This window comes from Teleopsis dalmanni, chromosome X (assembly GCF_002237135.1).
Source record: "Teleopsis dalmanni isolate 2A chromosome X, ASM223713v2, whole genome shotgun sequence".
Lineage (NCBI taxonomy): Eukaryota > Metazoa > Arthropoda > Insecta > Diptera > Diopsidae > Teleopsis > Teleopsis dalmanni.
Genome location: NC_051848.1, coordinates 81544217 through 81569047, shown reverse-complemented (window position 1 = coordinate 81569047; position 24831 = coordinate 81544217). Strand labels below are relative to the sequence as shown.

The 24831-nt window shown below is 29.1% G+C and overlaps 3 protein-coding genes across 5 annotated transcripts; 2 read left to right on the top strand and 1 right to left on the bottom strand.

Moving 5' to 3' along the window:
* The first annotated feature begins 5931 nt into the window (after window positions 1–5931).
* LOC119662571 (prolactin regulatory element-binding protein) lies at window positions 5932–11050 on the top strand. The gene is made up of 5 exons (XM_038072213.1): window positions 5932–6262; window positions 6329–6864; window positions 8009–8423; window positions 8567–8729; window positions 10922–11050. Exons 1-5 carry the CDS (start codon window positions 6122–6124, stop codon window positions 11005–11007), a joined length of 1341 nt encoding a protein of 446 aa, XP_037928141.1. The 5' UTR covers window positions 5932–6121; the 3' UTR covers window positions 11008–11050.
* A 3167-nt stretch (window positions 11051–14217) lies between these two features.
* On the bottom strand, window positions 14218–17431 carry LOC119662570 (ribokinase-like). Its single transcript, XM_038072212.1, has 7 exons — window positions 17314–17431; window positions 15579–15716; window positions 15379–15511; window positions 15231–15320; window positions 15031–15159; window positions 14758–14954; window positions 14218–14693 (listed from the first exon to the last, which is right to left on the bottom strand). The coding sequence occupies exons 2-7, from the start codon at window positions 15635–15637 to the stop codon at window positions 14309–14311; spliced, it is 993 nt and encodes a 330-aa protein (XP_037928140.1). The 5' UTR covers window positions 15638–15716; window positions 17314–17431; the 3' UTR covers window positions 14218–14308.
* Window positions 17432–18990: 1559 nt separating this feature from the next.
* On the top strand, window positions 18991–24325 carry LOC119662569 (probable E3 ubiquitin-protein ligase bre1). 3 transcript variants are annotated; one of them, XM_038072210.1, is made up of 7 exons: window positions 18991–19092; window positions 19176–19221; window positions 19812–19897; window positions 19954–20922; window positions 20971–21223; window positions 23218–23542; window positions 23602–24325. In XM_038072210.1, exons 4-7 carry the CDS (start codon window positions 20642–20644, stop codon window positions 23979–23981), a joined length of 1239 nt encoding a protein of 412 aa, XP_037928138.1. In that variant the 5' UTR covers window positions 18991–19092; window positions 19176–19221; window positions 19812–19897; window positions 19954–20641; the 3' UTR covers window positions 23982–24325. The 3 variants fall into 3 exon arrangements, with proteins under 3 accessions (XP_037928138.1, XP_037928137.1, XP_037928139.1); XM_038072209.1 differs by lacking the exon at window positions 18991–19092 and having other exon boundaries at window positions 19138–19221; XM_038072211.1 differs by lacking the exon at window positions 18991–19092 and having other exon boundaries at window positions 19141–19221; window positions 20983–21223; window positions 23602–24323.
* Window positions 24326–24831: the final 506 nt, after the last annotated feature.

The following is a 24831-nucleotide window of genomic DNA, read 5'->3' as shown; positions in this document are numbered from 1 at the left end:
TCTGATCTCGTAATTTTGATTCAGCATTTCATTTCAGTGTTATTAGGTGCGGTTATTTATAGTCAATTTAGGTATTTTTATTAGTAAAAAACTATATTATATATTTTTAATTGGCTACTGGAAGCCAATGCATTGGCTATAAAACTAAATATGAAAACAACTATTTTTATTATCATCATCAATTCCTACATCTCCTACATCTCCTACATCTGATTTAATAACCCTCACTAACCTCGAATTAAAATATGTAGTTGTATTGAATTACTCTGTACTGAGATCTACTTTAAGGGTATCAATATATGAATATGGAAAGTATAAAGCTTGAAACGTTGTTTAGTATAGTTAACTTAACAATACTAATAAGATATATGGAAAAACAAAAGAAAAAATATATAACTCCTGTCATGCAAAGTCTTTATGAAGACATTCTAGTTAATATTTCATTAAAATATTTTAATTAATATAATTTTTAATTATATATTAAATGGAATTGTTCAATGTCTCAGAGCTTCATTGAATTCATAAACGAGTATTAATACCAATATTAACATTTAAGAAATAGTCCAATATATGTATTATAAATATTTGGCTTAAGTTTGTTGTTTTTTTAATAACACTTGTTTTGTATATATAACAATGTATGGCATTTTGTTTCTGTTGTATAACATATACATACATATATAACGCAGCCAAAGGACGGACTGACATAAGAATTCCTTTCTATAGCATATTATCTTATTAATTTATAATTAATTATAATTTAGAAACTTATCTTATGTATAATAAGATAAGACACCCTGAAATTACTTATCTTGATATTACTCATCTTGACATACTAGTTCTGGAAATAAATAATATATCGTATCATATAACACATCAGTCAATAAGTCGTGTGACTAACTAAGAAAAACTATTTTTTTCAGCCAGAAATCGATTTTACTTATCAATATAATCTCCTTCAAGAGCAATACAACCATTCCAACGCTTCTCTAACTTCTCGATGCCGTACTTGTAGAAGGTTTTGTCTTTTACCTCAAAATAGGCTTCAGTTTTAGCAATTACTTCTTCATTTGAGATGAATTTCTTACCGGCGAGCATTTTTTTGAGATCAGCGAATAGCCAGTAGTCGCTAGGGGCGACTATATTAAATTATACACAGAATTTAATCTGAGTATTTATATAATATTAGGCTTATACTCTTCTATAATATAATAAAATTAAGTTTATAATTTAATTTTATATAACATTTTATTATAAGAACCTAACAAAGTAATTTAGTTTTATCGTTGGACGCTAAAATTAAACACCCATTTACATTTATGAAATATACATATATAAAGAAATTATTATTATTTATTTAAAATATGTAAACAAATAATTTACAATTTTACATAAAAATTTTGATTTATTTTACAATTCGCATTTATACAACCCTACTCCAGTAACGGACACTGGCTCCAGAGCATGAGGCTTAATACCTAGCAGACTAGGTTTTTCTAAGTCAGAAAGCATGGGCGTAAAGTAGGGAAAATTGGGTAATGGTGTAGGGGGTACCAATGCTTCTTATACATAACGAAATTGTTTAAGTGATACATAATTCCGGCGTTGTTCCGTAACTCTACATAGAATAAGTGCAACAGGGAGAAGTGCTTAATATATAAGATAACGACTAAATGAAATGAATGATAGACTATATCAGGACTTGAAAATCTAAAAATCAATATTCTGTAACAAGAAATACATTTAAGATACATAACCGAATCAATGAGATCTTGAACGGTCTAACTACTTTGGAACACGTCTCAGATATACACGTCTTTCGATATTAAGACTTGTTCTAACCTTTTAGTATTAGAAGACTGCTACATCAGTAAATTTTTATCTTGTGGAATTTAAAATATGTATATTGCAACAAAAAACTAAGTCACTGTCGCTAAATAGATACGGTAGATATGTCAGTTTGCTGACATGTCTTTGTATAATTGTTGTGACTCTATTTAAATTTGTATATTTATATCTATATATGATTATATTACTGATATTACTATACGTATTACACGCAACTGTGATATATACGAAAGTCACTCTCGTTAAATTTTTTGTCAAAAGAGGGTATTTGTGTTATTTACAGTGATTATTTATAGTGAAAATTGAGTGTTTATCTTTTGCCACTATGAAACGCTGGTTAAACGATTTTAATCGTGGCCGCAGTTTGCTCACTGACCTCACTGAAATTCGAGAAGATCGTCCAAAACTAGTTGTTGTGCCAAAACATTGATGCTGTGCAAAAACTGATACTCGTAGTGCAAGATTGTCATACTGTGATGCGACATACTGTGAGATTGAGGTTGAGGTGGAACCCTAGGCATTAGTTCCACCAGCATATACTCGTATAAAATATTGTACGATCATTTAGCCGTAAGAAAGCTTAGTTCTCGTTAAATCCATCATTTCACAAAAGATGCTCGTATCGATTGGTACACACAAATGCTCAAGAAGTACAATAGCGGTGCTGCAACAGACGTACATAAGTATAAGATTGTAATAGGTGACGAATCATGCATATATGCGTAACAGCCGGAACATAAACAGCAGTTGACTGTCGACTGTATGGGTGTTTCAAGATGACGCAAAAACTGGTCATGTGACAACTATACGAGTACTATTACAGTAACGTAAAACGGTCAATTTCGAATGATATACAACCATTTATTACAACCAGCGGAAGTCTTCAGTGAAATACGGAAAACAAACAAGCGCTGTCGGATCATTCTCCATCTCCATCAAAACATTGCGAATACTCATATATCTCGTCTAACAACCAACTTCGACTATTTGAACATTCAAAAAATGACACATCGAATTGATGGGTCATCTATCGTACTGATTTCGGTCCAGATTTGCCACCCAATGGTTTCTCCTTGTTCCCGAACGTCAAGAATAAATTGCGTGAATAACGCAATTGATTTTTGTCGGAGAAATAATTTATATATATATATATATATATATCTAATAATTTTTCTCTAATATTTTTCACTTAAATTTAAACATTGTTTATAGTCCTTTAATTATTAATTATTATCTTTAATTATATATATATATATATATAGGCTTCAGCAAATCTCCACTTCGTGTGCTTACTGGAGGACTAACAGAGCAGTGTACAATCACGCCTATGCTCCAACAGTGGCTAGTTCCAACAAGTGGATTATGCAGGAGTTGCCAAGATGAAGAGGAGGTAGAATTTATCAATCACTTTCTGTCCAGGACTTCAGACAAGACGACTTCAATGTCTTGGGGATCGCTTTTTCACTGGCTTGGAAGAGATAACGTAAGCAAACTTAACGGATCTCCTCAACTTCATCTGGAAAACCAAATGGGTTAACACGGATCATAAAGTTTAGCGACTCGCCTCTCCCGGCAAAATTTTTGAGGACATTGCAATGGGCAATATATGCCTCCCAGTGAAAGTGACAACTGTCAGCACGCGCGTTTTTAGTGCAATCATTTGGAGTGGTGAGTTTGAAGATTCTGCCTGAAACTTATAGTGCGCAGATTAACCCTGTGCAATTTAATTAATAATATTAATTAACATAAGTTACGTTAATAAGAAGAAGAATATGATACACACATCGGAGTCAGGCTCTCCGAAGACTCTTTAAAGTGTCATTGTACATACATGCTTGTGAGGAATGCATAAATTAGTCAAAGAGAAGGGAGGGTCTCTGTAGAAACCCCCAGTTAAGAAAGAGTAAAACTGCCCAGTTGCACTAACTCGGAAAAACCTCAACATAAGACACAATAAAAAATATGTATTGCTTCTACATACCTACCTATGATACTTCGCATGTTACATACTTACGCTATTTTGTATAACGGACAAAAACCATTCGATTTTCCCAAAAAAATGTTTACAGTTCATCTTGAAAATCTAGACTACGTAATCATTTCTATAAGTATGCAGAAATCAATTTATGTAGGAGTAAGGCAAAAGAATAGACTAAATCATAGAACTATTTATCCTTACTACAGAGCAAATTGTAAGAAATGGTCAGTTATGAAAAGCTGACTCTATTAAAAGAGAAGAAACTCAACTTTTCAAATATGCAAATAACACAGATATAATCGCAGTTTAGTACCATCTATAAAAACAGTCTTCATAGAACTAGAAAACAACAAGGGTGGAACTCCAAATAAATTGATATAAATAAAATTCTGCTGATTGAAAATTAGTATTGAAGACGACGATTCGGACAAAATTTGTTTGTTCTTAAAAATTTGAAATAGATTATTTGAATATACATATATACAGCAGAGACTCACAAATTAGAACTCTCAGAAATTCGAATTGTTCAGAAATTAGATTCAATACATTATTTTCAATACATTATGTGCACCAAAAGCTCTAAAATTAGAAGGTTTGTTCGTACTTTGTTTTAAAAAAAAAGGAAAAAGTTCCCAAAGTGTGCACTTTAATGAAATACATTCGAAATTGCAAGTTCAAGACGGATCTGAATATGAGTTCAATACCCAAGCTCACACCAAATATATTTCATTCTGTAGCGATTGGAAGCATCAATATCTTAATAAATTGATGCAAAAAGAATAACTCATCATATGATCCCACTGATCATATGACCAATCTTTTAATTCCCCGTAACTATAACAATCGTAAAAATTTGACTTAACCTAAATAACAAACATATATTACTAAATATTTTAAACAATATTTCTTAATAAATATTGATTTCAACTGTAAAATAAAGTTTTATGGGGAAATGATAAATTTTGTCGGTATGGCAGCTAATGTTGGTATTTACCAGAATTTCGAGTAAAAAAAAGTTTACATAAGTGCAGTGCAAAAAATGCCTAGAAAATTTTAATTTACTTTACCTAAATAGAATTAAAAAAGTCCAGAAATTAAAACTTTTAGCAAATTCGAACTACCCGAAAAATCAAGTGATTCTAATTTGCGATCCTCTACTGTATTGCACATAAAAGAGAAAGTTATTTTAACACTTTTCAACCTGTTTTATACAATCACAAAAAATATATACTAGTAAACTAGACAAATAAACAATAAAAAATAACTTCGAACTGCGATACTTCCACTTTATTTTGTTTGATTATATATGATGTTCTAATTTTTTATTTCCTTTTCGTTTTATTCATATTCGCGCATGATTTGAAATTTTTTGTCCCTAAATTTAAATGTAGGAGAAAGTAAGTTTCATATACATACTAATATAGTTATCATTTATAATTTATTATGTAAATAATTTTACATATATTTAACTTTAAAATTCAAATTTAAACATTCATTCAGTGCATGAAAAATTTTTTTTATTAGTGTTAAGTAAATATATTTTCCAAATACTTTTCGTATTAATTAATTTTACTAACAAAACGCCACATTAAATCATAATACTTTGGCAACCTTTTCAGCTGTTTGGTTGTCATACTGCCTTACCTACAAATATAAACACTTGTCAAATATTGTTTAGTGTTGCAAATTCAGTAAATGTCAACATAAATTGATTACTCATAATATATGACACAAACAAAGAATTAGAATAGTGTTTGTCGTCATAGTTGATATAATTTTTATTATTTTTATTTAAGTATTTAAATAAATAATTATTTATTATAAATGTCATATGTGCAATATTTTTCATATAAAAATATCATAATTGTATATTAATACATAATATACATCTTCAACCATATAGAAAATCGTTACTCCGGTATTTGACATTGGTTAGTTTGTATAAAAATAACAACACTAATATTGTAGCGGGGTCAGTTATGGTGGAATACGTGGACCTTTCACATATTAGAAGTTTAGTGCTAAGAAAAATTAGTATTTATTGTATCAATAATTTATAAAATTAATAATTAAGTAGCGAAACAATCAATAAATAGTAACAGATTTATTTAATTTATTAAATAAGTGTTTATTATATATATTTTAAATGAAAATAAGAATAAAACAAGAAAGTGACCCAAATTTTTTGCTTGCTTTTGTTAAACGTTCATAAAAAACGTTGATAAAGAATATTACAAAAACAAAAATTGGCTGACCAAACGATAAGGTATAGTACTTTATAGACGGACAAGCAAAATGGCACCAACACGTAAAGCGAGAGATGGACTTTTAGCGCGTGTAAATTTTCCTTTATATGCGGTGGAAATGCTAACTAGTCGGCATGTACTGGTCGCAGGTGGTGGGGGTTCTAGTAAAACAGGCGTAGCCAATGGATTTGTAAGTAGAGTTATACAAAACACTGCAAGTATTTTTATAAATTTATGTATGTATGTTTTTCTCCAGGAAATTTATGAAATTTATCACAACGGCACGCACTTTTGTGCCGAAGAAGTGGTGCGACATGAAACTGGTGCCAATGTTGTTATGAACTGTGCAATACGCAACGAAAGTCGTCGTTCCTATCTGTTAGCTGGCCAAGAATCACACTGTCAAATGTATTTTGTAAATCCACGTATTATAACTGGCAATGAGGATGATGCAACAACGGTAGATAAAACACCTCGCGCAGCCACAGAGCGTATAAATGAAAATGGTGTACGTAAACGTGGCTCCAATGCGACGCATTCAGGTGTAGAGGATTTGCGTAATGGGATTTCTCCTAATAATAAAAAGAAAAAGGAAGACTTAAATGCCAATCTAAAACGTATACGTTTTGATATAAAAGCAGCTGATTCAGTGCAAACAGATTTTTTGACTGAAGAGCCACTACAGCGTGTAGTGCGTATAAGTCCTGACGGACGTTTAATGGCAACTGGCGGTACTGATGGGCATCTACGTGTCTGGACGTTTCCACAAATGGTACAAACGGAAGATTTTAAGTAAGTAATCGTATGGTGTGAAGCTTGTACAGTTTCTAAAAGTATTAATTGGTCTACATTACTTAGTCATGTAACGAACAAACTTAATCTATTTATTACTTATTAAATTATGATTGTTAGATTCAAGAGAGATCTAAAAAAAGCTATAATTATACTTAATTGTGAGAGTAGAAAAGTTGGCACATAAGTACTAAAACTTAAAGAAAGACATTTGTTGTAAAAAATATGATTTCAAATGAATAAGATGAAGGGATATCTGTCCTTTAAAAATGTGACACAATTAATATTTTAAATTTATAATGATCATGTAATTCCTTTAATCAATATAAAGAATTTTAACACATTCAATACTTTTTAGCATGATCTTTATCGTTATATCTTTATATGCGCTAACTATGTCAACTAAGCCATGAATTGCTTTAAAATTTATTTACAATTTACTTTTTCGAGCTGTAAATTTGGAATCTATTTGTTTGGAAATCAATTTTTCCTTTCTATGTTTCTTTCTGCAGCTTTGTCAATGTCCAGCACATGGACTTTTTTGTGCTGTGTTTTTCTTTGTGTTTTTCTGACTTAGATCGATTGTATGCATTAAAATGTCAGTATTATTTTATATGTAAAGAGTATTGATCAAGAATCATTACATATACCCTAAAAAAGAATGACAATGGTATTACGTTACCTACTTAAATCGGCTGGTACTATATAGTGAAAAGACTTAAAGATGTCTTTTAACTTAAAAATTGAATTTGCAATTGAATTTAATTGAATTTAAAACAATTGATCTCAGATAGTATGTACAGAAACAAACCTTAACATTCAATGCAAGTCGCTTAATAGTGAACCAATCTCACTGAAACTTGTTTCCTGCAATTAAACTTTCAAAAATAAATCATATAACTATTATTTATTATGTATATTGGCCTCTAAGAGACCTGGTTAAATGCATTTTAAAACACATTCTGTGTGAATGCCTACAACTGAGCAGAAACAACAGACTGGCCCATCATGGTGCAACCCTCGTTAACTTAACACAATTATAAGGTCGTGGTGCATAATATTCAATATCTATTTTAGTATATATATATAGTTTGAAATATCATAGTATAGTAAAAATAATATTTAAATTCGTTTGTCATTACAGCGCTCACACAAAGGAAATTGATGATATTGACTTTAGTCCAGATTCAAAGTTCATTGTGACAATCTCAAAAGATGCCCAATGCTTTATATGGGACATACACAATAGCAAACAGTTGCATAAACTAAATTGGGACACACCTGAGGGTGCAAAATACCTATTCAAACGCTGCCGTTATGGTACTATTGAAGCACAATCAGATAAATATCGTCTGTTTACAATAACCAATCCGCTGGGTAAAGTTGGTAAACAACGTGGCTTTCTGCAACAGTGGGATAGTACGCTTGGGAAGCTACGTGTGGCTATTGCTATTGATGAAAGTTTAGCATCGCTGGCGGTGCGTGATGATGGTCGTTTTGTAGCAATTGGCACAATGTTCTCTGGCAGTGTTTCCATATATATTGCCTTTAGTTTACAGGTAAAATTGTAATGTGGTATGGTGTTGCAGCAAAGTGCTGCTGCACTGAAGATCTAAAAAAAAATAAAGCAACACCATATACAATATTATATGAAATATTTTTTCTTTGTTTAATTATTATTAATGTACGTTTTTATCTTTAGCGTGTCTTACACATTCCGAATGCGCACTCAATGTTTGTTACTGGTTTGGAATTCTTGCCGATAACGAATGCTGAGGGTCCGCCTATCTCATGCGATGCTGAGGCAGCAGTTTTATCAATATCAGTAGACAATAAAGTTTGCATACATAGTTTACAACATCGACGTAAGTAAATTACTTTTTGTTATTTGATTGATAATTTAATTTCGGCAATTTTTGTAAAATTCCAATAATTCAAATGAACCAATAAGTAGTTTGTAGAAAAGCTACTTAAGTTTTTTATTTTCTTATTTTGATAATAATATATTTTGGGCCCTTTTTGAAAAATGTTGACGAAATTAATTTCATTCAAATTCAATAAAGCTCTTCTGCAAGCTGTTTTTAATAAATTGTTGGAATTATGTCACTATAGCTAATTAACATTAGGTCATTAGTCTCAGATAAAAGCGAAATCAACAAAAAGTATTTTCGAGTTATGACAACAAAATATGAAAGTTTGCTTTTAAATTTTTTTAATCTAAAATTTTTAATGGAATAAAATAATTTAGCTTAGTTGTTGTTTTCTGTGGACTTAAAAATTATTAGTATTCAATATGTTTAAATAAAAATGTGAAGCAAACACATTATGTCAAAGATTATGTGTGTTCGTACCTTTTCAAACAGAAAATGCTTAATACTAATGAATATAAAATTACATTATGTTTAAAAAGTATTGGGAATTACTAAACAAATGCAACACACAATCAATTAAAACCTTTTTAGTCAACTATAAAATAGACACTATCGAGTGAAATACAAATATTTAAGCGCTTGAATCAATGGTCCATACATTTTTCGAGTGGCCGCAATTGGTTCGAAACACTTGATTCGAAGTGTTTGTTGTAGTTTCGGCAATAGAAAAAAGTAACTTATTTATGGAAATATTTCCTTAAAATTCAGAACACTCCAAAGAAGCAACACAATAACAGCTGATGGAAACACATTAGCTAACAGATAGCGCTCGAATTTCTCTTAGCAAAATAACAGCATAATACGACTTACAGGAATTATAAATTCTGGACACTTTTTATATAGAATGTGTACGGAATTTCTTCAACTAAGAATTTTGAACATATATGCTCAGAAATCCTTGACTTTTGTGTATTCTACAGTAATTATATTTCCGCTACTGACCTAACGATCCACAACGACAAGAGGAAATCAGTATGATCTCTAATTTTTTTTATTATATTTTCTTTTTTAAATATAGTATTCAATATTGAGCATTTTTATAGTTATTTATTTTTTTAATTAGGAACCTCTCTTTTCGTTATTTCTTTTTGAAAATGGTTATAGAAATATTACTTTACCATTGGATTTAAATGTTATTTTAATTTATCGTAATACAGTGAGAGACCGTTTGAAGAAACGTTGATGAGAGCAACAATTATATCCGGTAAAAAGGAAGTACGTTTTATGATATATAAAAACTGGGAACTAGAAACATTGCTCAGTTTAGCGCAACATCCGTTTATGAGAACGATCGTCGGGCTAAGAAAATTTTCATTTATAATTATAATTTTTATTTTACTCAAAATTTCTGTTCATTGCGTTGTAATCAAGAAAACAAAAACTATATACATATGTGTAAGCTAAAGTTTTCCAAAACACTCTGTAGTTTTGTGCCAACGTGTTTTAACTTCGAAAAGTATTTCCTAGCTCGTGTGGAAAAAATCGTATAGAAACACGTTGGTACATAACACCCCATATATAAAATCTTAGTAAAAAGATAGTTTAAAAGTTCTATCTTAGAAACTAATCTTGCGCTCTGAGAAATATTAGATAGACAAAGAATTGCTGGGAAACGAATTACTATAAAATTGCATTCACGTTTAAGATAGTGGGAATATTAAAGATAGTGTAAAGGTTTAAAAATGCGAGCGCCAATAGTTAAAAGTATATAATAACTATGAAGTGATTCGGTTGGAATATACTCTGAATCATGGGTTCGGTTGCGGGGTTTGAGTATGCTATCAATCATAACTTCGGTTTAGTAGCAAAGTTATAATAGTTATCCTTGTTATTGAGGTTCAGTTAGGTTTAAACCAGGATTAGAACTCTGCTGGTATATTGATTAAAATTATGAAGATTCCAATTAAACGACGATTCGGTTTAGAACTAATTCACACTTCTAAAAAATTTAGTTTACCTAATTTATGATGGATATTAAGAATATAAATGATTAAAATTTTACTAGCATACGTAGACAAAACCACATATAATTCAGATTTGATATCGCAGCATATTGTATTTTTTATTGTATTGTAATTTATACGTCTATTCTAATTTTTTAATAAATGTTTATTTGCTATTTCTAGATACAATACCTGCCTGGGTGGCCGTTTTAATCATAATAGCTATGCTGTTTGGCGTTTTTATTTTATGCTCGTACCTTGGCATTTAATTAAAAAGACCATTTATGAATAAGCATTTAATTAAAGTTAACTTGCGCGTAACTCAATTGTTTATTTAGTTACGATATTATTAGTCAATATTTATGTTTTCCTGTATTTTTGTTTATATTTTTATTTATATTTTTATTTTTATTTTTACTCGTAATATCTTAGTAATGCATGAGTTTGAAACATTAACAAATTGTTAAGTTAACTTCGAATTAAATGGAAAGGCATAATTATAATTATTACAAATGCCTAAAGCTTAAATTATATTGAATATTTTAAAAAGAAATTTTTCGAAATTTTTCGAAATTTCCAAGTAATTTTACTTGTACACGTATATGAAATAAAATTATTTTTAATAAATATTTTTTTGGAATTTAGTTAATTTTTTAAAATTTTACTAAACTTTGTATTAAGTTAAATATAATAAAATAATTGACATAAGTTTATAGTAACGTGCTTAAGAAATACTTATAAAAATTGTTAAAAGCTTATACGACAGATAATTATTTATGTACCATATGTACCATATAAATGATGTGTTAAATACAAACGTGTTGTTTAAACAAAGCCGCCTTAATAAATTTATAAATAAATTGTAAGACGTATACTCGTTAATGACTTCGCTACATGCTATAAATATGTATGTAAGATACTGCAATATTATACTCTACTATTTATTCATAATTTCACAATATACATTTTTATTTTTATTCTGCTTGCTAAATAGTTATTTAAACTCAAATATACTTTTATTAGTATTATAAAATAAACAACAAATTTATAATCTCCGCAATGCAGTAAAGATTTTCATAAATGACTTTAATAGTTACCTTACAATAATATTTAAAGAAAAGTTAAAAACAAAATGTAACGTTGCATTATTTAGTTAATAATTTGTATATACGTATATAATTACAAAAATAACTATATATATTTATATAGATAAACATATATAAATAATAGTCTGTTATGCTGTGAACTGTGAAACGATCGACACATCGCATATACGATAATCGTACGAACTCATCCAAACATATATTATATATAAAACAATTAAGTTTAAATAGTTAAAACTAAAATTCGGTATATAGGAAAATAAAGTTATATAAATAATAAACAATTCGTACTTGTTCATATGAAAAACTATATAACATGTTTGTGGTAGTATAAAGGACCATTGACGAAACAAAACGCTAAAAAGTTTTTAAATGCTTTCGCCTTTTATATTTGCCCAATTAATAAAAAAATATTAACAATGTTAAAGTAAAGAAAAACATTTATAAATTAGCATAATACTTTAAATAGAAAAAAATTTAAAATAAAATTAAAACTATTGCATATTCAAATCAATCATTTGTTTTCTGAAATATTGTATCCGGTGTGGTTTCAGGCATATTTGCGCTTTTGCTAAGTACAAGAACTTGGCACGGTGAAACTTCTCTTACCATATATAGTCAGAAATGCATAGTCAGGGAACTTTTGTTTGTTCAGGTGGGATGGTCAACCTAAACGACTTGTTCCAAATAATGATAAAAAAAAATTTGTTCAACCAAGTTGTTCATTAGTAAAGTTTTCACTGTATTTAAGAAATGTAGTTAGTTAAATTAAATTGTAGATTATTTTTTTCCGTCTGAATAGCACATATTTTTATAGTTTCCAAGCGTAGTTGTTTAATGGAAAACAAATTTTCGTTTGTAACTTTATCACTTTATGTTCTGTGATCCCGACAAAAATCGCCAGTATTAGCAAAATTCAGAAGTGAAATGAGTTATCAGCGGGCGTCCACTAACTTCACTGCAAGAATGGATTGTTCTTGTTATAACTCGAAAGGTTTGTTGCTATTGTCTCTATCTTGAGCAGAGAGCACCAGGTAGTGATCTATTAACAACAGTGACATCAATTCTAATGCACAATTTCTTAAACAATAGAAGAAATATAAACAACAAAAACAGGTTGTCCCACCTTCCTTCTTATAATTAAATTTTGAATTTATTTCTCGACCTTTTTTTTAATAATGGTATATATATTTTAAATATTTTTTATCCGGCTTTAGGACACTTTTTGTTAAAATTAAAATTCAACGTTTGTTTAATATTTTTAATATACACTATATTTCGATTCTCCTTGAGAGTTATCATCAAAACCGTTTTAGAGAATATTTTTAACAACAAATATTTTGAGAGAGAAGAAGAGGGTTTAGGGTATAAATTAATTTATTTCTTTGAATAATATTTTTGTAATAATTTTTATATTAATTTATTTGTTCATTCAAACAGTATTTTTTACAATATTATTAATAGTATTTTTACTAATAGTTGTCGCTTACGCAGCGTATTAAAAACTAAACTAAAAACTAATTTTACAATAATTTTAACTCTTAACAAATATCCATTACGGGATATTGTTTTGCAGAAATAACCAACGGTAACTTGTTTTGATACAATTGTATCAAAACAATATCCCGTAAGAAATATTTGTTTTGATGCAATTGATCAATAGTTATAATGATCATTAACTTATATTTAGGTCAAAACTGTTTATCTATTATTTATAACAAGCTTGCAGGAGACACGAAATTCATATTTTATTATTATTATTGACATGTTCAAAAAAAATTACAGGAAGTAACTAAGAACTCAGGCTATCTATAAAAGATTTACACGTATGACGATTTCTAGCAATGTATTTTACTTCATTAAAGGATTTTTTGGTATTGTCCGATCCATGTGTATTTCCTGCAATTCATATTACCTAAAATTAAAGTATTATATTACCATCTCAATTTTTAAACTTTAACCCTTTAGAAGAGAAATAAGTGTATAGAAGAAAAACGATTTGCTTCAAATGCAAATTATGTAACGCACAACGTTTGAACGTTCGAAGCTCAATTATTCGTTTTTGTATAGATTTTGTTTGAAAAATTCCATTAATTGTTGCATATTTATCGAATTAATTGCGCTAGTGTAAACGTTCTCTGACGTTCTTAATTTTTATATGTTATAAACATATTACTATACTTATAGATATTTTTATTATTTTTTATACATTTACTCAGCGGGGATCTTAGAGTCTTTTGTAGTTATCTAAATCCTATTCCATTAATAGGTTTATAACTAATGTAGCTCCAAGTATGGTGTACTTCGTTCTGTGTCCTTCGTTCTTCTACACCTTTTAGTCATTTATATTATATAATATTAATTTGTATGTATAGATCTTTTTATTACTAAATAATATAACAGCTTAAATATATAAATAGAATAGAAAAGTTTCGTCACTCTTGACTAATTAATAAGTAAAGATTATCTAGTCACATCTCATATATTCCCATGCGTAGCATTTCTGGTTAAGATTTATTTGCAAATTCATTTTTCTATTGAAACTGGGTTCTGTCTTTGTATCGATTTTTTCCATTGTATCAGAATCGATCAGACGTGCGGCTAATTCATTGGCTGCGCCAACCTTTTGATGCACATCATGTTCAGGATAATTAATCGTTAAGTGGGCATATGCACCAATAAAACTATTAGTAAAAAGAGTCAAATCCACATCGGTTATATTTTGAACTGGCACATATATGCATCGCAACGGCAAAGTGTTATCTGCGTAAACTGTCCCAATAGAGCCTAGTGTTATAATCGCTAATCTCGCACCTTTTTCAATAATGTAACCTAACGCTTCAATACATTGTCTATAATTTCAAGAAAAGATATAAGATTTATAACTAAAAATAAATTTGAATGTAATAGATCTACTTAGGAGTAACAACACGTTCTTTGTTCAGCAATTCTCCAGCTTCAATAGCATCGCAGCACACAATATTTGCTACCCTCAGCATATCCAAATATTTTTCGAAAACATTAGGGGCTACATTGAGTATGGTTACACCTCTGAAGCGTCGCAAAGCAAACTGTGTTGCTTCAATAGCAACATCCTGTTGACAAATGAATGCCTTGATTTATGGGAATAAAAGTTGGTTTTAGAAATTTCTATATTCCAATATACAATAATAAAGTTTGTTAAGATACTTTAGCTTCACACAACAGTGATTTAGCCTTCTCTATATCAGTTTGGTCGAGTAGGTTTGTAGCGCCTTCAAACACTAAGCCTTGTCTAACTCCATCTTCGGTAGTTGTCATTTGGTTAATCCCGGTAAGCTGTATATGTATAAAATTGAACAAATCAGATAAAAACTGTTCTGCTTTAAATTTTATAATAGTGTACACACCGTTTCAGCACATATGGTTACAAAGTCTGTGTGGACCTCATTATTACGCATATAATCCAAGTACTTCTTACCAAAACGATCATCTCCTAACTATAATGAGATAGAGGTTAAATAGTTTGTATCCTTTTTTAGTAAAATAAAACTCTACGTTTGCTATTAGTGCAACTTTCGCTCCAATTTTTGAGGCCGCAGTTATTTGACCTGCGGCTTTTCCACCAAAATCGATGCGGCTTGAATTTCCAAACACTTCTTCGTTAATATTAGGCCAATCGTTCGCAATCCTGTGAAAAATAGAACATTACTTATCTCGGTTTTTAAATACTTTCAATAGTATTAAACAATATTTACCAGCTAATTTGCATGGCGGCTGAACCGAAACCAACTATTTCAATTGCTTTCATCATCATCAATAGATAAAAATGAATGCTAACGATTTGCCAATACTCATTAAATTTGTTTAAAAAAATAATATAATGAAATTTAAACCTATTTTGTTTAAAAAAAAATATAGTTTATAGTTTTTTAAATTAAATTAATATTTATGTAATTCGATTACGATTACAATTCCCTAAGCGTTGCAATATAACGACGGATTTTGACAAATTTATTTTGTGCATATACCTCTTATCGGTATATGTCGATAATAGGACAGTTCTCCAGACATAGAGCTTTAAAGTTGGTTGCATAAACAAAATAGTAGTTACATTATCTAGCGTCAACTAGTACATAAAAATTTTTATTATTTATTCAAACAAGAATCGAACTCTATCGACATACCACTTAATGGAAATAGTTTCTCAGAACTTTGTCCGATTTTATCAAAGTCGTCTCAAATCGCGTAATCCCACAAAAAAATGTTTACAAACTACATATATACACTCATACAAATGTGAAGACACATTTTAATGCATATACTAGAGGTCAGGTTTATTCGATTTGGCTGGTTCAAAACCCCAAATATACCAATTGATCTATAACAATATAGGCATGTTTCCGATTTCGCGGGCACATCGATTTGTCAGCAATTCTAAAAGACTTTTCGACTTTTTTCACTACGCTTTATGTCGATAAAGCTTACTTCTCGAGATATTGAGATCTAAATTTGAAAGTTTCTAAAATACACTATAGACGCCATCTAGTATCAACAAGTATAAGGCATTTCTACATTGATTATGTCAATGAGTAACAACAAGAAGTAGCGTTTACTTTCTGTTAGTCGTTTGCATAATAGAAAGTCATCTAAAAGTGCATGTTTTTACTAAAATCCGTCATTAAATAAGGGTGTCAGAATATTTCCTCTATGTCAGATGGAGCTAGATCTCTATTTAGATTTAAAGTGCTATAATGTAGATGCTCTTGAGACGTTGTGGCGCAATGAAGGTTTGAAGAGACAGTCTTACGTAGAATGTAAACGTTTTTTGCAAATGTAAGGAGTGTTTGAAATTTTGTTCCTGAGAGAGAAAACGAGAAAAGTAATATTTTATATATTTATATTAATTTATGTTTTTTAGGGAACGTCAAAATGGTGCTAGTTATGTTCGCGACGCCACTATTCCTTACTTCATTAATTATGGAGACCACTACATCTAATTTACCATCTGATGAGTTTCTAGAAAACATTGAACCACACAATAATAAGGCAAATTCAATTGAATTTAATATAGAGTACTGGTATTTCATTGTGTTATAGATGTGATTATTTTATAAAGAAAATTTCAAATTAAAATTTTAATTTTAGGTCAATTCTGATGTATTCAGATTTGAGTTTTTCTCTTTAAAGCAAGCAGTTAGTTCAAATTTTGTTACGAATTTAGTTTTAAGCAATTTTGCAAAAAACCAAATTAATTCTTAATCTAGAATTAAAATCTTTCTTTTAATTAGCGTCAAAAAAAAAAATTAAAATTGTTTTGAAGGTAATCTACTTGAATTCATTGAACTGCAAGTCACTTTTGAGTAGTTCTAAAAATCCTCTAAAATGAACAATGTAAGACTGTTTACAATTATTTAGTTGATAAATATTAAACGATGAATAGTACAACAATCAGAATCTAAAAGAGGAAAACTTCCAACTACCACATTTTACCTTAATAGAATTCTAGCAAATACGAAAAACACTTAGAGCAGTTGCTTGGCGGCATAATTCATTAAATTCAACGAATTTAATAATCCAATAATTCGTGTCAAATAAAACTGTCACATATATTGACAGTTCACAATAATTTTAAATTGTAAAAGAAAATTGAAGTCACAATAGAAAAAACTACTTTCAAAGCAAAGAACATGTAAGAGAACGGCAACTTCGTTGTGAACTAAAATTTATTTTTTGCACAACAACAATTTGTTGTGAATCTCTTGAAGGTGTTAGTAAAAAACGCACCAACGCCAGCTGAAATCCTTAAAATTTTTCACCTTTTTATCGAAATATTTTATATTAATATACTTTAAAAAGAGTATGTACTTAATATATACAGTAGTTGTATATTTTGCCGTTATAAATATAATTACGAAAACTTTGTAAACAAAAAATAATTTTTAATTTTAAAGTAAGAAAAATTTTGTATTAAGGAATGCAAATATTTTAAGTTACTTTTTTTAAATTTCCGCACAATAATGATAAAATTAGATAAATTTAGCATTTAAGTTCTATGTAGATTTCTAATATAAATATTTTCCAAAAATGTTTTACCGTTTATGTTAAAATATTGGTAAGTGTTAATTTCATATTTATATTGAGAATATAATTGAATTAATTTTTTTTTTATTAATTTATTGGATTTTTTACAAAATTTTACGATCACTTTGTTAACTGGAGTGTGTCTATATTACTTTAATAAATACTCGCAAAGCTGTTAAAATTAACTGTTTGTAAACTATCTTAAATTCGAAATCCTCTTTCTTTTGATAATTAAATAAACATTTGAAAGTTATTCTTTGTTATCTCTCAAATATTTCATACCCTACATAGGACATATATTACACAGTTCTAGTAAAATCAAATGATTTTTGTTTGACGTCAAAATTTTTGTATTTTAATAACATATTCACACAGCATATGTAACTGGAATTTTGATTACAATTTATATTATTTTTAATTTTTGTTTTCACACAGCATATGTAACTGGAATTTTGATTACAATTTATATTATTTTTAATTTTTGTTTTTTGTTTTGTTATACATTTTTACTATTAGATGCTTTTGGAAGCTTTTAAGTGTAGCTAAAAAAAATGCTATGTTTTCTAATGATGTAAATGCTAGAAAATTATATTTTGTAAAAAATAAATAAGGCTAAAATTAAAATTTGAAATGAATAATGAACTAAAAGCAATGTTCAGAATGCAGGAAATTTTAAAATTTCCTTTTACAACAAAATTAAATATAGTTATGAATATTTATTCCTTAATAAGTTTAAACTTGTTAGCAACTAATAAGTTAAAATTTTTAAACCGCTTTTCAATTACACTTTCTTCACGTACACCCAAAAATTTTTCTTTGAAATTATATGTATATAGTTAAAATATTTTTTTTTTGAACAATTTTGGATATTTAAAATATTTCATTTTTGATAGCTAATATTTTCATTTTGTATTGAAAGCAAGAACAATTGACACAACAAATTACATATATAACAGATAAAATTACAAACAAAACTCTGGTGTGAATCCAATATTATTCTCTCAGCTTGTGCTATACTAAAGTTTTATTACGAGTAGTTCGTGATTTAAATGATATATAAAAAATATGAAAACATTTGTAATCTTTGCAACTCTGAATATTTGTAAATTAAAGTCTCCAATATTGTTTCACTATGTATAGGGCACATTATGGAGAATGACACACATGTCAGCTGGAAACTCACAATAGGTAAGAATTTACCGCGAATATGCAGAAAAAATAGAGAATTCAGAATATTTTTTAACTAATGATGTAAATTACGTTTCTTGCAGAGTTTGTTTTCACGTCGATATAAATTCTTTTGCTGAATTTACACAGGTATTAAAATTTATTTTAAACCAAATTTTATTAATTCTTAATCATTTGCATGCAAAGATTTTAATCATAATTAATGTAATTATCATCTGATAGTTAGAATTTAAAACTGAAAATTCTGTTAAGGTTGCTAATAGCTTCTTTTAAAATTCGTATTAGGCATTTACGGAATACTTAAAAGATAACACTGCTTGTATTAAGCAAAAAGTGTTTGTATATAAAATGATGACTACCTTAGTCTTTAACAGTTTTTTAAAATCATTAAAACAGTTCTTTAGTTTCTAATAATCGAGATATTTGATTTTTGTGAATAATATGTTACTGAAATTCATAATATATCTCGCAGTTATTTAGTTATTCACCCCATTCACGCGAGTCTTAAAAGTTGTTTTAAGGCTCTTTAAATCGATTTCAAGTACTTTTAGCTCACTCAAAGCAAATTCACATCACTTTTAGTAAAAAACATCATTTTAAGCCTTTCCTAAATACCTTAAAAGTAGTTGACAAAAAAACTAAAAATATGAAGAAAAGAGAAATAAGAAGAAAAAATTTTATGAAAGAAGGGGAAGAGTATTTAATTAAAGTATTTGTAGAAAACAAAAAGTAAAATTGTTGGATGGTAAGATATATAGAAACTCGGTGGCTGGTACAAAAGTGCACATCAAATTAAACAAAAGTAGTAAGTATTAAAATTTATAATATAATAATAATATATAATAATATTAATAATTGTAGTATTAATACTCCTATGGAATACCATCCATTGATGTGCAAAATACTTAACTTGATCGATCGAAAGGCATGGGAAGTTATGCGAAAGCTCGCGTATGCAAGAGTTTGATTCGTCAGCAGAAAAAATTTTTTATTGAGGAAGCGGAAAAACAGCGTGAGTGGGAAACCAAGATGTTAGAAGAGCAGCTTAATGAAAATATGGTGCGCAGTAGCAATGAGGCGATATTAGGAAGCTCAACAGCATCCAAGTACCCCTATTATTATTACATACATAATGTATTTAAAAATATTAACACTCTGCAAATTGCATTTTTGCCGTTTGAAAGACTCAATTCGCCACTAAATGATTTTGTACTATTGTGAATTTTTTTTAGAGTCAGTTCCATCTTAATTTTTGAGGCATAGAAAGCAATTTCTTATCTTTTATATATTTGGGATTATATTAAGAAATACTTTATAGGAACTTAAGTGCGATATAATATTTTAAGCTAAAGTTGTAGATATTTAATGTAAATAACTTATATCACCCTGACCCAGTACTTCTGTTCGCAAGAATAATTCATCAAGAGTTATTTAACAAAGCCGGGGTACTTTTGCGTCCTCTATGCGTTATTAGGTATTCGTTTTACCAAATAACAGCTTTTACTAATTTCTTCGTCAATTTAAATTTAAATAAAGCAATTAGAGAGCTATGGATTACGAAGATGGTCCAGCACCGCTAAATCCGTCTACTGCGGACTTAGATACTGACAATAATGATGAAAAAAGCGGCAAACAACGACGCTACTGGAACACAAAGGAGGAGGAACGTTTCTTTGAAATATGGGGACGCGATAATTGGAAATTGACAAAACATGGTAAAAATACATTACATTTTGCAGAATGGTCACTCGAACTAAAAACCCGTTACGATATTGATGTGAAGCCTGAGGAGATTCAAGCGAAAGTTAACCAAACGCGTGCTAAGTACAGGTTTGTAGTGGAATTACTGCATATGAAAGTGAAATATAATATTGTTAGTTACATTTTAAGGCAAGTGAAGAAGCAAATGGACAAAGATGATGTTAAGAAAGATGCACGTTGGAAAAAATTTGATATAATAACACAAATATTAAGCAATCAATTTCGGACAAAAGATGCTGAGCCGATTCCTCCAGAAGCTTTAGAAAATAATAGAGATTTTGTTAAAAAGAGGAAATCCGCAGGTTCATCACCCTTAACAAATTCTGGTGAAACTAGTAAAACTAATGGAGATGACGCCACACCGGTAGATGTAAGTAAATTAGTAATAATATGCATATTATATAATATGCATATCTTCGATTTAGATAATAAAATTAATATTTGTTAATAACATAGGTAAATTAATATGTAGTGACGTTTAATAATTTTAGGTAAGCCTCCGCCAGCAGAACGATTCCACTAATCGCTATCGCTAAAACTTCAATCTCTTAGCTAAAATCCTTTAGCAATCATAGAATTAGCAATCATGCGATTCCGCTAACACAATCTCTTTGCTAAATTTAATCGGCTGTGTGGATAATGCTGAAAAGCATTGAAATGTCAAAATATAAAAAAAATTATAAACAAATATCAGTTGGAATTATAATTTAAATTTGAACTTTAAAATACTACCTTAAAGCAATTACACATAGCTCAAAACCTGGCTTTAATAAGACTGTTTAAGTTTCCATGGTATATTAGATCAACAGACATACATAGAGATCTTAGGATTGATTCAGTGAAAAAATATATCAGAGACAGAGCTCTAAAATTATTCACTAAAGTTGATAATTAACCCCGCCCTAACAATCCTCAAGTCCACTTCTGGACTCTCAGGAAGATATGCTGATTTAAGGTCCGTCATCAACTAAAAGACAAATAAATGATATGATTTCTTAGTTTAGTTAAAGCCTAGTGTGGGATAGTGATAAGCCCTATCCCTATAACTCTATAAGCCATTATAGAGTAAAAGTGCGTAATAGCACTAACTCAAGAACAAGAACAAGAACAAGAAGAAGAAATTTAAATGAAAACAAATTAATAGAACATTGGTTTGTTGATTAATTATATAATAGACCATTATAATTATTATTATTAATCAGATATTATTAAATTACTGAAATTTAAATAATATCAAGGGCAATGTATAATAATCATATATTTTGTTCACTGTTGCATCTACAATTCAATTTCTTTTTTACTACAATTTCACAACGTATTAGAAAACTAAAATACGTAATAAAATTTTTTTAAATTTATTTTTCGAGCTCTTATTAAAAAGGTTTTTTTAAATATTTTTATTCTGGCTGTAGGTCTCTTGTTAAATAATAAGACTTTAATATTTTTTATTAAACTTTATATTTTCACACGCCTTGAGGGTCATTATGAGGATTCCGATTATAAGTCACTATTATTAAAAATGAATAAACGACCTTCTCTTTCGTCTATATCGTCTGTATTATACTGATATATTAAGTAGAATAAAAATATATAAAAAAACATAATAATAACTAACAAAAATAATTGATAAATATTCAATTATATCCATAAATACCGCACAATTATTCACTTTTTATACTTCCAACAACATATGTTTAATTTTGCTGTCTGCCAAATACATTCTCACTATATACAGCTATAAAAACGTTGGAATATATATAATTGTTTTTCTTATATTTTAAATTAAAATTACAAAATAAATATGAATAATATATTTTACTTTTAGCGACAATAAAAACCTAATCGCCAAAAACAATCAAATTAAGAGTAATTTTAGTCGTTTTCAAGTCGTTATCGCAATTGCTATATTTGGCGATTGTCAATTTAGCAGAATACGATATTTGACGATTTAACTATTTATCCGGAGCAATCAGGTGTTTCTCAAAATAGAGAAAATGAACGAAGAGATATTAAGCGAAAATAAGAACTAGCGGAATCGCAAAAGTAGATGGAACTAGCAGAATCGCCAAAGTCGAAGATGGAGTTTTAGCTATAGCGATTTCTAGAATCGGCCTGCAAGTTGTCTTCCGCTATGTCATTTTCAGTTTTATCTCTGTTGCGTAGAGTTGTATTTATACATATAATTAAGCGATAAATCGCTTCAAATCTAATCTGTTAACATATATATAAAACCTTAGATATTATAAATAAATTAGACCATATCTTATTTGGCTTGGAAATCCCAAATTATATATACTTTTGATATTGCAAATTAATTGGTTTAACAGCAATATGTTAAATGAAATATTTTTCTTAAACTTACAGCCCAAAACGACAGAAATAAATATGTTCGATAATAGTAATGCCTCTAACTATAATACAGAATTATTTACGGATCCAGACGATACATTAAAACGTACTTATGATGATTATAGTTATCCATATAACAACCAATCTAACTATGCAAACGAAACAGAAAGTCCACAGTTACATCAACTACAAACACCACAACAGCAGCAACAGATGTATACAACACCATATAATACACCAAGCAATGAACAGCTTGCGCATCCCCAACAGCATTTGGATGCACATATACAGCAATTACAACAACAACAGCAACAACAGCAGCAACAACAACAACAACAAGGTATATATATTATATATGTTATAGTCAACTATATATAAACATATGCTTGCATTTTTCAGCCATTGTTAATAGTGGTATTCAAAACAATTTTGCTGGCACAACATACGGCAGTCAGCCATACAATAGCAATAATAATTTTAGTATCACCAATGATGTGAATAATACAAATAATAACATGTTACCTCCACCGCGGACGGTGCAAATTCGTAAACGACGACAGTCTGTAGCTATTCCAGCAGCTGTGGACAAAGGAAGTAATGAATCTTTTGAAAATCTTTATATGGCTGAAATTAAGAAGCGTAACGAGATAATGTCTGACACGCGCGATATACAAGAAAAGATGATGGTTTTGGAAAATCGGAAATTAGAATTATTATCTGAATATCTTCCAAAGATTTGCGAAATGGCAGAGAAACTGATGGAAAGGGCCTTCAAATAGTTTTCGTTGAAAAACTTCATTTTTTACTTTAGTTTATTTAGTTTCAGTGTAGTGGTATTACTTGCACAATCTTCAAAACAAACTTTAAACGAAAATGAGACTTCAATTTTAATTAATTTGCAAATAGTTTAAATGTTTGTGATATGTTGTTAGTTTTTCTGACATGTTAAATTAAAAAAATATCTGCATTGCTTCTTGCTAAACTGTTCAAGTATGCACAGTGAAAACTCTCTTGAGCAGTAAATCGTAATCAGCCAATTCTTGTCCGTTTAAGAGGAGTGTTCGGTTAAAAGAGTGGTGAATTTGTTTTAAGTAATTAATATTGAAATGAAATATTTTGAGTTTATTATTAAAATTTATGTAAAATTTATTATTAAAATTTATGTAAAAATTCAAAAGAAAAGAAAATACATTTCAAAAATAGGATGTTTTGAAAAGAAAAATAAGTCGCTTCTTAAAAAATTCTGAAATTGTGAAATTCTGAAATATTTTGACTTTCCTATTTTTTGACGTATTCCAAAGCAATGAAATCGTCATTACAAAATCGTTTTAAATTCGTAATAGCAATCAAGGCCGTTTCGTTTGTGTATACCTTATGCTGTCGATCAGTTCTTCTTTTAGAATCACTACTATCGTTTTCAATAGTTTCTACATTTTCAACCTCCGGATTTTCTGTCAGCAAATTGCTATCTATTGCCAGCAATTCTTTATCGTTAGTGGTAGATTCTTTGAAAGTTTTTAACAGCTCAAGTAGAGAAATCATAGTTACTGGGAGTAAGTCATCTTCGGAATCAAATTCGGTTGACCTGATTCCAAACCCTGTTTTTTTGAAACAGTTTCGTATAACTTC